Source organism: Rhinoraja longicauda, chromosome 2, assembly GCF_053455715.1.
Source record: "Rhinoraja longicauda isolate Sanriku21f chromosome 2, sRhiLon1.1, whole genome shotgun sequence".
Classification (NCBI taxonomy): Eukaryota; Metazoa; Chordata; class Chondrichthyes; order Rajiformes; family Arhynchobatidae; genus Rhinoraja; species Rhinoraja longicauda.
The window spans coordinates 30,937,996-30,953,754 of record NC_135954.1 but is presented as its reverse complement, the minus strand read 5'-3'; the positions used below and the strand labels follow the sequence as shown (position 1 = coordinate 30,953,754).

General features: G+C 41.3%; 1 protein-coding gene across 1 annotated transcript in view; it reads left to right on the top strand.

Moving 5' to 3' along the window:
* plxdc2b (plexin domain containing 2b) overlaps positions 1-15,759 on the top strand; it is a 380,673-nt gene that overhangs the window by 272,737 nt on the left and 92,177 nt on the right. The window contains exons 8-9 of the mRNA XM_078416435.1: positions 5,261-5,356; positions 7,816-7,897. Coding sequence (XP_078272561.1) covers positions 5,261-5,356; positions 7,816-7,897 — 178 coding nt within the window. The remainder of the gene's footprint in view (positions 1-5,260; positions 5,357-7,815; positions 7,898-15,759) is intronic.

Below are 15,759 nucleotides of genomic sequence, written 5' to 3'. Positions count from 1 at the left end.
CAGCTTTTTGTGTCTAGTTTATGGATCCTGATGACCTGGAGGTCAAAATGAAATAGAAGTCCAAACATTTTGCAGCAGGATGGTGAGGATTCAGGCAGGTGGGATTAGTTTAATTTGGCATCATCGTCAGCAGGACCTGTTCCTGTGCTGTACTGTTCGATGTGCTATGTTCTAAATTGAAAGGTCAGAACTCGGTCCCTAAGCTGTCCATTCTCCAGGTTTCTGTACAAAATTAGAGCTCAGTGCACCAACAAGAGCTGACGATAAAATGGATGAATAATTCACTCATCTTCCTTGCAATTACGGAATACAAATTATTGAATCACAGAATGCCACCAAAATGTAGCTTTATGAATTATGATAAATTTAAAAATAAACCAAGTAGACTGGAATAATGACAAATATGGATGGAAATAAAACAACAAGCAATTAAAGTGAAATTGGAAGGGGAAGCAAAGAATAAAAAATACTGTTTAATAGTCATGACAAATATTCGAAGTGACTGTCAAACTTAAGCAAAAAAATAAACAAAGATAGCAAGAAATTGCTGATTAAGCAAATATAAATACCATCGCTGATCATAAGGTCATAAGAAATAGGAACAGAATTAGGCCATTCGGCCTTTCAAGTCTACTCCGCCATTCAATTGTGGCTGATCTATCTCTCCCTCCTAACCCCATTCTCCTGCCTTCTCCCCATAACCTCGGACACCCATCAGGTTACTGTACTGTGACTTAGTGTTGTATTTTAAACTTGAGGGGAATTGCATATTGGGTGCAGAGAATAATCCCTGGAAGGAATGGGTTTGAGGCATATCTAATACATGGCTTTGCACCTCATTTATTAGGGAATGTTGAGGTGCTAGTGTCTCCAGGCAGCTGTTGGTGAAGTTGGAGACACAAGTAACAACAAATGCTGGAATCGTGAGCTAAACACAAAGTGTTGGAGCAACTCAGCGATCAGGCAACATTTCTCGTTCTCCAACAACGGGCACCCCTTCAGAAATGCTGCCTGACCCGCTGAGTTACTCCAGCTCTTGGTGTTTTGGTGGTGTCCATCTCTGGAGAACCATCTCTGAGGAAGGATGTGCCGGCTCTGGAGAGGGTCGACAGGGGGCTTACAAGAATGATCCCAGGAATGAGTAAGTTAACCTATGATGAGCGTTTGTCTGCACTGGGCCTGTACTCACTGGAGTTTAGAAAAATGAGGGGGACCTCATTGAAACATACCGAATAGAGAAGAGCTTGGATAGAGTGGATGTGGAGAGGATGTTTCCTCATCTCAGTCCTAAATGGCCTACCCCTTATTTTTAAACTGCGATCCCTGGTTCTGGACTCCCCCCCCAACAACGGGAACATTTTTCCTGCATCTAGCCTGACCAATCCTTTAAGAATTTTATATGTTTCTATGATCCCCTCTCATCCTTCTAAATTCCAATGAATACAAGCCCAGTAGACCTATTATTTCATCATATGTCAGTCCCGCCATCCCATGACTGAACCTGGTAAACCTATGCTGCACTCCCTCAATAGCAATAATGTCCTTCCTCAATTTAGGAGACCAAAATTGCACCCTATATTCCAGGTGAGGTCTCACCAGGGCCCTGTACAACTGCAGTAGGACCTCCTTACTCCTAAACTCAAATCCTCTCGCAATGAAGGCCAACATGCCATTAGCTTTCTTCACTGCCTGCTGTACCACCATGCTTACTTTCAGTGACTGATGTACAAGCACACCCAGGTCTCGTTGCACCTCCCCTTTTCCTAATCTGGCACCATTCAGATAATAATCAGTCTTCCTGTTCTTGCCACCAAAATGGATAACCTCACATTTATCCACATTATACTGCATCTGCCATGCATCTGCCCACTCACCCAACCTATCCAAGTCACCCTGCAACCTCATAGCATCCTCATCGCGGCTCACACTGCCACCCAGCTTTGTGTCATCCGCAAACTTGGTGATGTCACATTTAATTCCCTTGTCTAAATCGTTAATATATATATTGAGAGAGCTAGATAGAGCTCTTAAGGATAGCGGAGTCAGGGGGTATGGGGAGAAGGCAGGAACGGGGTACTGATTGAGAATGATCAGCCATGATCACATTGAATGGCGGTGCTGGCTCGAAGGGCCGAATGGCCTCCTCCTGCACCTATTGTCTATTGTAAATAACTGGGGTCCCAGCACCGATCCTTGCGGCACCCCACTTGGCACTGCCTACCATTCTTAAAAGGACCTATTAATTTTACTCTTTGCTTCTTGTCTGCCAACCAGTTCTCGATCCATGTCAATACCCTACCCCCAATACCATGTGCTCTAATTTTGCACACTAATCTCTTTTTTAGTTTAGTTTAGTTTAGAGATACGTCGCGGAGACAAGCCCTTCAGCACAACGGGTCCGCACCGACCAGCGATTCCCGCGCATTAACACTTGCCCACACCGGCCAGCATGTCCCAGCTACACTAGTCCCACCTGCCTTCATTTGGTTCATATCTCTCCAAATCTGTCCTATCCATGTACCTGTCTAACTGTTTCTTAAATGTTGGGATAGTCCCTGCCTCAACTACCTCCTCTGGTGGCTTGTTCCATACACCCACCACCCTTTGTGTGAAAAAGTTACCCTTTAGATTACTATTAAATCTTTTCCCCTTCACCTCAAACCTATGTCCTCTGGTCCTCGATTCACCTGCTCTGGGCAAGAGACACTGCCCAGATCTCCCCGATCTATTCCTCTCATGATTTTTTTTAATTTATTTTTTAATTTTATTTATTTATTTGTTTTTATTTTTTACAGAACTTTTTAGAAAACAAACCCTCCCACCCTTCCCCCCACCCCCCTTATACTAACCCCAAATAAGAAAAAAGAAGAAAAGAAAAAAAGATTAAAGACTGCCTGGTTGTTGGGGGGTCCTGCACACGCCCCATGGAATTCCAAACAGAATAAACTGTATATATATATACATCTCTCCCAAAAGAACCATTGTGAATATGAACAATTCTTTATATATATCCTCTCATGATTTTATACCAAATTTTGGTAACAGCTCTGCCCAAGATGACAAGAAATTGCAGAGAATTGTCGATGCAGCCCAGTCTATCACAGACTCCCATACCATTGACTCTATTTTGCACGCTCCCTTGTGAAAGCAACCAACATAATTAAGGACCTTTTTAACCCGGTCTCACCATTTTCTGCACTTTAGGCCGAAGAAACAAAAGCTTGAAAACAATCAGATTCAGGAACAGCTCTTCCCCACAGTTATCAGGCTACTGAATGGTCCTCCCATAAGTTAGGGTGTAGTCCCGAATTTCCAACCTACTTTGTTGCAGACTTTGAAGTTTTTTATCTGTGACTCTAAAACTATAATGCTGCAACACTATATTCTGCTCTACAGTAGTTTTCTTCTTGCCATACCTGTTGTACTTGTATATAGGAAGGAACTGCAGATGCTGGTTTGAACTCAAGATGGACACATAAAGCTGGAGTAACTCAGCGGGTCAGGCAGCATCTCTAGAGAAAAGGAATAGATGTTGTTTCGGGTCGTGACTGTATGGCTTGATTGTTCTCACATTTCGTATGATTTGACTGGATAACACACAAACTAACCTTTTCAGTGTATCTCAGTGCACGTGAGAATAATAAACCAATACCAACTCAACTGACAGAGATCTAAATTGATTGCTGCAATTTTCAAACCCATTTAACCCACGACTGCCCAGTGATGGTTGAACCTAAGAAAAATCAGCCTACTTTTCCCCACAATGCTCAGAGGGATTTAGGTGGTAGGTGTGTGAGTGGGTGGGCTTTTGGTAGAGATCAGCAGTGGAGGGTTTTGGAGCACGTAATCATTCAATGGAGGATGTTAAGTACATGGAACTGCAGATGTTGATTTACAAAAAGAGACATAGAGTGCTGGAGTAATTCAGCAGGTCAGGCAGCATCTCTGGAGAACATGGATAGGTGATGTTTCGGGTTGGGACCTTTCTTCAGAGACTGTCTTCTTCAGACCAGTCAATGGAGGTTGTTCACACAAGGTAATTAGAGGAAAGCTCAAGTGAGTTGGGATGGTGAGTGTCGGTGTCATGGGGGAGTATGGTGAAGGAGTCAAGGGACTGCTGGTAAGTAAGTCATTTGGAAGGTTGCTTACTGCTTTTAAATCTCTTGTATGCAGAAAAGGCAGCACTATGCGAATCTGGTTAGCTGGCAAATCACCAGTGACAAAGCTGTGCTGGATCAACCTGTCCTAATTCTTTTCTGACAGTGCTCTAAGTAGGTCATATCCATCTGGAAGCACCAGCTAGCTGCAAGCATGGAAGTATGCATCACACTTGAGGCTGGATGCTGACACTTCTTACCTCCTGCTCCACCCTGGACAGCACTGAGCCCAAACATGCTTTCCGACTATAAAGAACTGAGGAGATGTACGCATTTTATTACTGATTCTAAGCTTTATGTTAGCCCCATCCGTAGAAGATAGAACAATACAGTTTTGCACTGGAACATGCAAACAAAAGCTTTTCAATGCATCTCAGTACATGGAACGATACTAAACAAACAAACAGGCACAGTTCTGGTCAGGAAGGTTCAGACAATCTGCCAGAGAGGTACTATTCAAAGTTGAAAAGGTGTTATTGTGATTCTTATGAAAATGATCAACTTTTACGGACATAGGACTGAAATTGGCAGTGCTACTCAACTGAATTTCTAGACAAGTATGGCCTTGGAGAAATTGTTCTATCAAGCGAGGCTAAACAGGTTGTGTCTGTATTCTTTGGAATTTAGAAATCTAAGGGGTAATCTTAGAGAAACATCCCAACAGGATAAGATCCTAAAGGGGCATGACAGGTCAGAAGGTGATGAAATGTTTTTACCAGTTGGAGAGTTTTGGACAACGGTACATAGTTTCAAGATAAGGGTCTGATCATTTAAAATGGAGGTGTATAGAAATGTCTTCTTTCAGAGGCTGGTGACTCTCTGGAATTCACTCCAGTAGAGAGTTGTGGAGGTTGGATAATTGGAACTATTTAAGGTGAAGTGCGTGCAGTGGACATTTTTATGAATGCAATCTTTCTTTGTTATTGACATTTGGGTAGATTTATTCCTCTGTTAATTGTTTACTGAATACCACGCAAAACCTTTAAAATATTCCGAAACTACTAGGAGCTTGAATGCAAAAGATATAAGGATGATTGTTAAGAACAAGTTAAACAGAGCAATTTCAAAAGTATAACCTTTCAATAGAATGACCTTTATTGCAGATGTTCGCAGAAGAACAATTTACGAATACCACCGAGTTGAACTTCAGATGTCAAAGGTTACGAACATGTCTGCGATTGAAATGATCCCGCTTGCTAGTAAGTAGTAATTTATCAGTTCACGTTTGTATAAATATGGTTCACTGTGCTGTGGAAATGTCCATATTTCAAACATCACAGGATCAAAAAAACACAGAAGTGTAATTAACAAATCAGGCTTTTTCCTGTCCGTGGAATAGAACCATAGAGATTTGCATTATGGTAGAAATATTCATGTATCCCACATCCAAATAACATTAGCAAATTTGCAGATGAACTGTGAGGAGGATGCTATGAGGATGCAGGGTGACTTGGACAGATTGTGTGAGTGGACAGATGCATGGCAGATGCAGTTTAATGTGGATAAATGTGAGGTTATCCACTTTGGTGGTAAGAACAGGAAGGCAGATTATTATCTGAATGGTGTCAAGTTAGGAAATGGGGAAGTATAAAGAGATCTGGGTGTCCTTGTTCATCAATCACTTAAAGTTAGCATGCACGTACAGCAGGCAATGAAGAAAACTAATGGCATGTTGGCCTTTATGACAAGAGGAGTTGAGTATAAGACTTTTTCAGTCAGAGAGTTGTAAATCTGTGGAATTCTCTGCCTCAGAAGGCAGTGGAGGCCAATTCTCTGGATGCTTTCAAGAGAGAGCTGGATAGAGCTCTTAAAGATAGCGGAGTATGGGGAGAAGGCAGGAACGGAGTACTGATTGTGAATGATCAGCCATGATCATATTGAATGGCGGTGCTGGCTCAACGGGCCGAATGGCCTACTCCTGCACCTATTGTCTATTGTCTATCCGTTGGTGCAATGGCAGCCCGTCTTCTTGAACTGCTTCAGTTTCTCTTTCAGAGCATTCACATGCTGGAATTAACTGGGGAGTTTCACCATTTTCACCTAGTGATGCCCAAATCAGTCGGTGTGTTTTTTCATTCATTCATTTTTTGTTGGATCTGGGCATCACCGGCTAGGCCAGTATTTATTGCCCATCCTCAGTTGCCCCTTGAGACAGCTGACTGGTTTGCCAGTCAATAAACCAACCACTCACACTGGGACTGAAATCCAGGGAATGATGGCAGATTTCCTCCTCTGAAGGCCAGTGGTAAGCCAGGTGTGTTATTGCACCAAAACAGTGGTTTATGATCAGCATTAGAAAGAGCAGTTGTTGTCCCAAATTCAAGATTACTGAATTGAATTGAAATCCCATATCTGATGTGGTGGGACTGAATTCAGGTGTTTGGGTGTTAGTCCCGGCTCTGGATTACGAGTCCAACAATTTAAATGCTATGCCACCATAATACCCTTGTTCACAACTAGTTTAAGTGAGGTTTATGTGTTTGTTTTTGGTAAACCAGCATCTGCAGTTTGTTATGTCTCTCGATTCCATGCTGTGTTCATTGTAGAACGTAGCAGGAGAAGGACTGCATTGTCTTTTGAGCTACTGGGTGAGGTAGTGGGGTATGTTGAGCCCTGGGATAGATGGTTGGGGGAGTGGTGTACATAGCATATCTAGCAGGATGAGCAACCATCTATTAGGTGCTCCCACGCAGGTTCATCATCCCAGTGCAGTGGATCCCCTATCAGGTGAGTCCCTTACTTTACCTTGTACCTTGCAGATCTCTTCAGCACCACAATATCCCCTCATTCAGATCCTGGCCACACTCCCATCTCCCAGTCTTGCAAAGCACCAACTCTCCTAACCACCTGACCCCATAGGCCAAAACCCCAGCCCCCAATCACTCACCCTCATGACTATCTCCCTCTGCACAGCTTTCTCATATTGTGCTTTTCACCGATATCTATCACACTGCTCCATCATTCCCTCCACAACCCCACCACCATCACATGTTCATAAGTTCTAGGAGCAAAATGAGGCCATTTGGCCCATCAGGTCTACTCCGCCATTCAATCGTGGCTATTCTATCTTTCCCTCCCAACCCCATTCTTGTGCTTTCTCCTCATAACCCCTGACACCCTTACTAATCAAGAATCAATCACCGCCTTAAAGATATCCATCCATAGCCATCTGTGGTAATGAATTCCACAGATTCACCACCCTCTGACGAAAGATATTCCTCCTCATCTCCTTTCTTGGGCTACATCCTTTTAATGACAAAGCAGTGTTTATTTTCACAGCCTTGATACACCCCCCACCCTTCCACCATCACAGGGCTCAATATACCTTACTTCCTCATCTATATTTTCATCTCCCAATGGGTTTTGATGCAACCTATTGTCTATCAGCAGAAAATGTATAATTATTTTAAATAAATGTTTACATCTCCCTTCAAATAATTTATTCAAGGGAATACAAGCCAAATGCCTGCAGTGTGGTATCATAACTTTATGATCTTGTATAATCTTAAATCTTGCTTAAATTATGCCACTTTTGACTTTCTCATTCCCAAATGCTAAAACGAATGCTGAGAGAAAAGCTCGAGCTCAGCAGTCTTTTTCCATTTAAAAATAAAATCTGCCATTGTCCTGATATCTTTGTTATCTTTCTCATTTCCAGCTTGCCTCCAGTTGAGAAACTGCTTTGCCTGTGTTAATGCGGAGATTGGGTTCAACTGCACCTGGTGTGACAAGTTGCAACGGTAAGACTCCAGTGCCTAGAGAAGACTGTAACAAGGCAATTATAATCCTTCAACAAAATACTGCTGAAATTGAAGGAACGGACAATCTATTTTTTTAGTTTAGTTTAGAGATACAGCGCGGAAACAGGCCCTTTGCCTCAACGAGTCCGCGCCGACCAGCGATCCCCGCACATTAACATTACCCTACACACACACACACTATAGGGACAATTGTACATTTACACCAAGCCAATTAACCTAAAAACCTGAACGTCTTTGGAGTGTGGGAGGAAACCGAAGATCTCGGAGAAAGCCCACGCAGGTCACGGGGAGAACGTACAAACTCCGTACAGACAGCACCCGTAGTCGGGATCGAACCCGGGTCTCTGGCGCTGCAAGGCAGCAGCTCTACCACTACTCCATTGTGATTCTTAGCTTCTGATTTCCTTTCATCACTCCAACTAGGTTGTAGTTTTGTACTAATCAGTATTATATGTTGCCTTCTCTTTGCCGTTGTTCAGCAGTGAAACTTGGTTTGCTTATTATTAAACCAAACAAGAGCACTCGTTTGAAATGTTATTTAATGTAATGCTCTTCTACCTTTTTTTAATATTATTTGAGTAATTTTAGCTTCTTGATCTACTTTACCCATTTACTGTACAATAATCGCTTATATTTATATCTGACTTTTATCGTTGTAAAATGTCTAAAACCACTTCATATGAGAGTAATGGGACCAAAATTACTCTCCTAGGAGAACCTAGGGTGATGGAGGAACTGAAGGAAATCCACATTAGGCAGGAAATGGTTTTGGGTAGACTGATGGGACTGAAGGCTGATAAATCCCCAGGGCCTGATGGTCTGCATCCCAGAGTACTTAAGGAGGTGGCTCTAGAAATAGTGGAAGCATTGGAGATCATTTTTCAATGTTCTATAGATTCAGGATCAGTTCCTGTGGATTGGAGAATAGCAAATGTTATCCCACTTTTTAAGAAAGGAGGGAGAGAGAAAACGGGTAATTATAGACCAGTTAGTCTGACATCAGTGGTGGGGAAAATGCTGGAGTCAATTATAAAAGACGAAATTGCTGAGCATTTGGATAGCAGTAACGGGATCGTTCCGAGTCAGCATGGATTTACGAAGGGGAAATCATGCTTGACAAATCTACTGGAATTTTTTGAGGATGTAACTAGGAAAATTGACAAGGGAGAGTCGGTGGATGTGGTGTACCTCGACTTTCAGAAAGCCTTCGACAAGGTCCCACATAGGAGATTAGTGGGCAAAATTAGGGCACATGGTATTGGGGGTAGGGTACTGACATGGATAGAAAATTGGTTAACAGACAGAAAGCAAAGAGTGGGGATAAATGGGTCCCTTTCGGAATGGCAGGCAGTGACCAGTGGGGTACCGCAAGGTTCGGTGCTGGGACCCCAGCTATTTACGATATACATTAATGACTTAGACGAAGGGATTAAAAGTACCATTAGCAAATTTGCAGATGATACTAAGTTGGGGGGTAGTGTGAATTGTGAGGAAGATGCAATAAGGCTGCAGGGTGACCTGGATAGGTTGTGTGAGTGGGCGGATACATGGCAGATGCAGTTTAATGTAGATAAGTGTGAGGTTATTCACTTTGGAAGTAAGAATAGAAAGGCAGATTATTATCTGAATGGTGTCAAGTTAGGAGGAGGGGGAGTTCAACGAGATCTGGGTGTCCTAGTGCATCAGTCAATGAAAGGAAGCATGCAGGTTCAGCAGGCAGTGAAGAAAGCCAATGGAATGTTGGCCTTCGTAACAAGAGGAGTTGAGTATAGGAGCAAAGAGGTCCTTCTACAGTTGTACCGGGCCCTGGTGAGACCGCACCTGGAGTACTGTGTGCAGTTTTGGTCTCCAAATTTGAGGAAGGATATTCTTGCTATGGAGGGCGTGCAGCGTAGGTTCACTAGATTAATTCCCGGAATGGCGGGACTGTCGTATGTTGAAAGGCTGGAGCGATTGGGCTTGTATACACTGGAATTTAGAAGGATGAGGGGGGATCTTATTGAAACATATAAGATAATTAGGGGATTGGACACATTAGAGGCAGATAACATGTTCCCAATGTTGGGGGAGTCCAGAACAAGGGGCCACAGTTTGAGAATAAGGGGTAGGCCATTTAGAACGGAGATGAGGAAGAACTTTTTCAGTCAGAGGGTGGTGAAGGTGTGGAATTCTCTGCCTCAGAAGGCAGTGGAGGCCAGTTCGTTGGATGCTTTCAAGAGAGAGCTGGATAGAGCTCTTAAGGATAGCGGAGTGAGGGGGTATGGGGAGAAGGCAGGAACGGGGTACTGATTGATAGTGATCAGCCATGATCGCATTGAATGGCGGTGCTGGCTCGAAGGGCTGAATGGCCTACTCCTGCACCTATTGTCTATTGTCTATTGTCTAAAATTGGAACAACCAAAGAAAGAACAAGTGTAAAAATCATGACAAGGGCATAGTGGAGTTTGAATGAGTGGATAGGTATTTCAAAATTGAAGCATTCATGGACCAGGAGTTATTCTCAATAAGTACAAGGTATATTGGTGAATCTAGTTATCATATCATATCATATCAATATTGGAAAACACTCCCTATCTCAATGGTTGGCAAAATTAATGCCATAAAAATGATTTTTTTACCGCAAATATTATACCTTTTTCAGACAATTCCGATATATCTGACAAAAAACTTTTTTAAAAAATTGGACTCTATTGTTAATGATTTTATCTGGGATTATAAGAATCATAGGATAAACAAAAGACACTTGTGTAAATCAAAAATAAATGGAGGCCTGGCTTTACCCAATTTTTTGTTTTATTTCTGGGCAGTTAATATTAAAAATATGAATTTCTGGTTGGAAGAAATAGATCATCAACCAGACTGGTTAAAAATGGAAAAGGAAGATTGTTTACCTTTTGATATTGGTTCGATATTATTTGCTACGTCTAAATTAAACAAAAAAATTTATAGGGAAAACCCTATAATATTTAGTGCTACACGAATTTGGAAACAATTAAAAAAGACATTAAAATTAGATAATTTATCACTTTTTCTTCCAATTGTGAATAATCCTTTGTTTAAGCCTTCATGGGTAGACGGGGGTTTTACACAATGGAAGGATTATGGAATTAAAAATATGGGACAACTTTATAAGGAAGGCACCTTTCTGACATTTCAGGAGTTGCAACAGACTTATGGTCTTCGTGGAAATGATTATTTCAGATATCTTCAACTTAGAGATTATGTAAAATCGAACTCCCAAAATTTTCGAATTAGAAATTCAGAAATTCTTGATGAATGTTGGAACAAACATCCTAATACAGAAAAATTAATATCTTATATATATAATATCTTATTAGACAGTGACATTCCCTCCACGGACTTATACAGACAAAAATGGGAAAAAGAATTAAACCAAGTAATTACGAAAGATACTTGGGAAGAAAGTTTGCAACATATACATCAGTGTTCACTAAACGCCAGACATTCTCTAATACAATTTAAAGTAATACATAGGTTACACTATTCAAAAACAAAACTACATAAAATTTTCCAACATATCTCACCTAAATGTGATAAATGTCAACATTTAGAAGCTACATTATTTCATATGTTCGCAAACTGTATAAAAATTAAAAAATTCTGGGTAAATATTTTTAGCATAATATCTAAAGTAACCAGCACACAATTGGACCCAGATCCAAAATTAATTATACTCGGAATATTAGAATTAAATCAAACATTTAGAACAACACAAAGAAACTTTATGGATTATAGTTTAATAACGGGAAAAAAATTAATTCTAAAATTTTGGAAAGGCCCTACGGTCCCCACAATCAAAATGTGGATTATAGAAATGACGGAGACCTTAAACGTGGAAAGAATCAGATTTTCCCTGTTGGACAAACAGGAATTATTCATTGGAATATGGTCTCCTTTTATTGATTACTTAAAGGGTCAGAATGGTTCAGCACAGGAACCTGACTAGCACTCGGACTAAAGAATGGATGAAATGCTATACTTTGAAATGTACGTATATATCTCGAATGAAGTTTTGGTTATTTTAATAAATTTCTCCATTCTTCTTTAACTAACTTTTTCCTTATCCTTACAATTTGTTCTTGTTTTTGTTTTTATTTTGCTTCTCTCTCTTTTCTTTCCTTACTTCATCTATTTCTTTAGTTCTATCTAGTTTAAAAAAAAAAAGGGGACAAAAAGTATTGGAGACAATATAATAATAATTGACAATATTATCAATTTAAAAATGTATGACTGTAAAGATGTACCTATCTCCAATAAAAAATTTATCTCAAAAAAATATACAGCCGGAAACAGGCCTTTTCGGCCCTCCAAGTCCGTGCCGCCCAGCGATCCCCGTACATTAACACTATCCTACACTCATTAGGGACAATTTTTACATTTTACATTTACATTTACCCAGCCAATTAACCTACCTACCTGTACGTCTTTGGAGTATATCTTGAACATAACTGTTGCATTGAATGCTTTGTACATGAGGAATCAAGAGTAAAGAGTGTTGCATTGTCATGTGCACCAGCAACAGAACAATGAAATTCAACAGCACAACAAATTAATGTCCAATAAACAATAAAACAATAAATGATCAGATGATAAATGATCCTTGCATATCCATGTGCTTATCTGAAAGCCTGTTAAATGACACTTTAACACCTACCTCGAACTTTGCCCCTCTAACCTGAAAGCTATGCCCTCTAGTCTTTGACATTAACACCCTGGGAAACAGGTTCTGACTGTATATTCTGTCTGTGCCTCTCACAATTTTATACAGCTTTCACTTCTAGACACAAATGAAAATTTAGCTGTTCTTGTTTCTGGTGCAAATAGTTTCTTGTGCGAAATGTCATGGCGTTGATCTTACCCGCAATAGAAACGGAAAGTTTACATTTTTTATGTTGCTTGATATGCAAAATATTTCCAGCAGTCATTGCCTTTAATTCAGATTTTTAACATTGTTTTTTGGGGGTTTTTTTGGATGTGCATTAGTTCCTTTTTCTATGGCACAGTCTTTAAAGTTAATCAAAATGTTGTCAAAATAGCATGCTCCACGAAAATGACTACCGATTAATCACCTTCTAAATAGGTGGATGTACGACTAGATGAATTGTTAACACTGTTCCCTTTATAGATCAAACAAATACATCCTCAGGGTAGAGATGGTAAGATGTGCTATTCATTGTGACCTCTGTTGATTTGTCTGATCACTGAAAATGGTAATGAGATGACTTCAACAAACAACAACAGAATGAACAGTGTCGCCTTGGGCAAATGTGATGGGTAATCAAACAAAATTGCAATATCTATCCATTTAGAAGTGTGACTACATTTATAAGCAAAAATAACTGCTTGTTCATTACATTACAGTAGAATCATAGAAAACCTACAACATTAAAGGAGGACATTTGGTCCATTGTGCCTGAAGTAGTCAAGAGAAAGTTGCCCAGCATAACCACTCCTATTACATTGTCCATGTGCCTGAAGGTTAAAGAACCTTGGGTACACAAGAAAGCACTTTGTAAATGTGCTGAGGGTTTCTGACACTGTTGTCTTGCGGAGAATGTGTTCCTAAATCTACCACCTGGAATAGCATGGACAGCATTGAAGGATAAGGTCCTAATGTGATTAGTATAGATGGAAAATGAAAGTCAGCATGGACGTGGTCGACCAAAGAGCCCATTCCTGTGCTGTTTGACTCTATGACCTTGGGTGGAAACGTTTTCCTCATCTTCTTTTTAATCCTCCATTGTCTTCTGGTTTTAGACATCTTCATAAATGAAATAGGTCTTTCCTATTTCATTAATCTAAGCTCATCATAATTTTGTAAACCTCAATTAAATCTCCCCTCATCATCTGTCCAATTGTGGCCTCACAGCCTAAATTTCTAATCTAGAAAAGCCATATGTACCGTGTCCAGTGCAATTGCATCTTCCTATACTGCTAACCAGATCTGTACACATACTCAGGCTCTGATCTTTCACTGTTCAACTGTTTGGAAATCTGAATGGAATGGCATCTGACTCGCTCTCTTCCCTTTCACCAGGGGCCTGGCTCACACGCTTCCTTCCCACCCACTGGATTAAATTACATCTGCCCTTCTCTGCTCAATTGATCAAAACCTGTGTCTTCCTTGTCGTCAAGAGCTTTTCTTCTCAATTGTGTGGCCAATATTAGTATTCTCCACAAACCTCTTCATCGTGCCCCCATACAATTAAGTTAAAGAGGCAGCATTTGGAATATTTTGTTTACCACAGGTTTTGGTCACCCTGCTGCAGAAAGGATATGGTTAAGCTGGAAAGTGTGCAGAGAAGATTTACGAGGATGTTGCCAGCATCTCTGGAGAACGTGGATAGGTAACGTTTTGGTCCAGGATCCATCTTCAGTCTACCTATCCATGTTCTCCAGAGATGTTGCCTGACCTGCTGAGTTACACCAGTAATGTCTTTTTTTGCAAACCAGCAATTGCAGTTCCTTGTTTCTACATTTCTGCCAAGCAAAGTACCAGGGAGGGAGAAAGATATTGGTATTGGTTTATTATTGTCACGTGTACAGTGAAAATTGTTTTTGCGTGTCATCCAATTAGATTAGATAATACTGTATATGAATACAATAAGGTCATACACAAGTACAATGGGTAGGGCAAAGAGAAAAATCCCACAATGCAAAGTTTAGTTTTCGGCAATGTAGTATTACAGTTCCAAAGGAAAAAGTCCAATGTTTGCAATGAGGTAGGTTGGAGGATTGAGTCTACATCCTGGCTTATGGATATTCAGAAGTCTGATAAAAGTGGGAGAGAATCTGTTTCTGAGTCATAGAGTCATAGTCTGGTGGTACATGCTTTCAAGCCTTTGGATCTTCTGCTCGACAGAAGAGTTAATGACTGGGTTGGAAAATGTCCTTAACTCTGTTGGCTGCCCTCCCGAAGGTGCGTGAAATGTAGATGGAGCCAATGGTGGGGAGTTTAATTTGTGGGATGGACTGGGAAACATCTTCAACTGCAAAAAATAATCTGCAATTTCTTACATCTTTGGTCAGAGCTGTTCTCAAACCAAGCTTTGATGCAGCCCGGCAGTATATGGTGCATCTGCAGAACTTGGTAAGAGTCGTTGGAGAAATGCCAAATTTCCTCAGTCTTCTGAGGAAGTAGAGACATTGCTATGCCTTTTTTGTACAATGTAATGAATTAATTTACCTCTTGGTCCTGAATAAATTACCAAATCTACTCAGTGGTGCCATTTCCATAAACAATCTTATGAGTGTTTCCTCAGAGGACTGGCTCCCCACTAAAGGACCTAACTTAATTGTACTCTCTCTGCCCACTCCTTAAATGAGTCCCCAATTATTTCTGAGACCGTCATGCTTCCATTTCCTGGATTTAACTGGCTCCACGTAACAACAGTTCAACAGTTCAACAGAGCTTTATTTGTCATTCGGTACCAAGGTACCGAACGAAACTACATAGCAGTCACACAAAAAAGAACACAAGACACATAACCCCAACACAAACGTCCATCACAGTGACTCCAAACACCCCCTCACTGTGATGGAGGCAACAAAACTTCCACTCTCTTCCCCACGCCCACGGACAGACAGCTCGTCCCCGACCGACCCGCACAGTCCCCGCAAGGGGGTGGAAGTCCCCCTGGCCGAGCCGCACCGGGCGCTGAAACGTCTCACGGCCGAGCCGGGCGATGGAAGGCCCCGCGACCGAGCCTTGCGCAGCTAAGTCCCGCGGCCGAGCCGCACCGGGCGATGTTAAGTCCCGCGGCCGAGCCGCACCGGGCGATGTTAAGTCCCGCGGCCGAGCCGCACCAGCGATGTAAAGC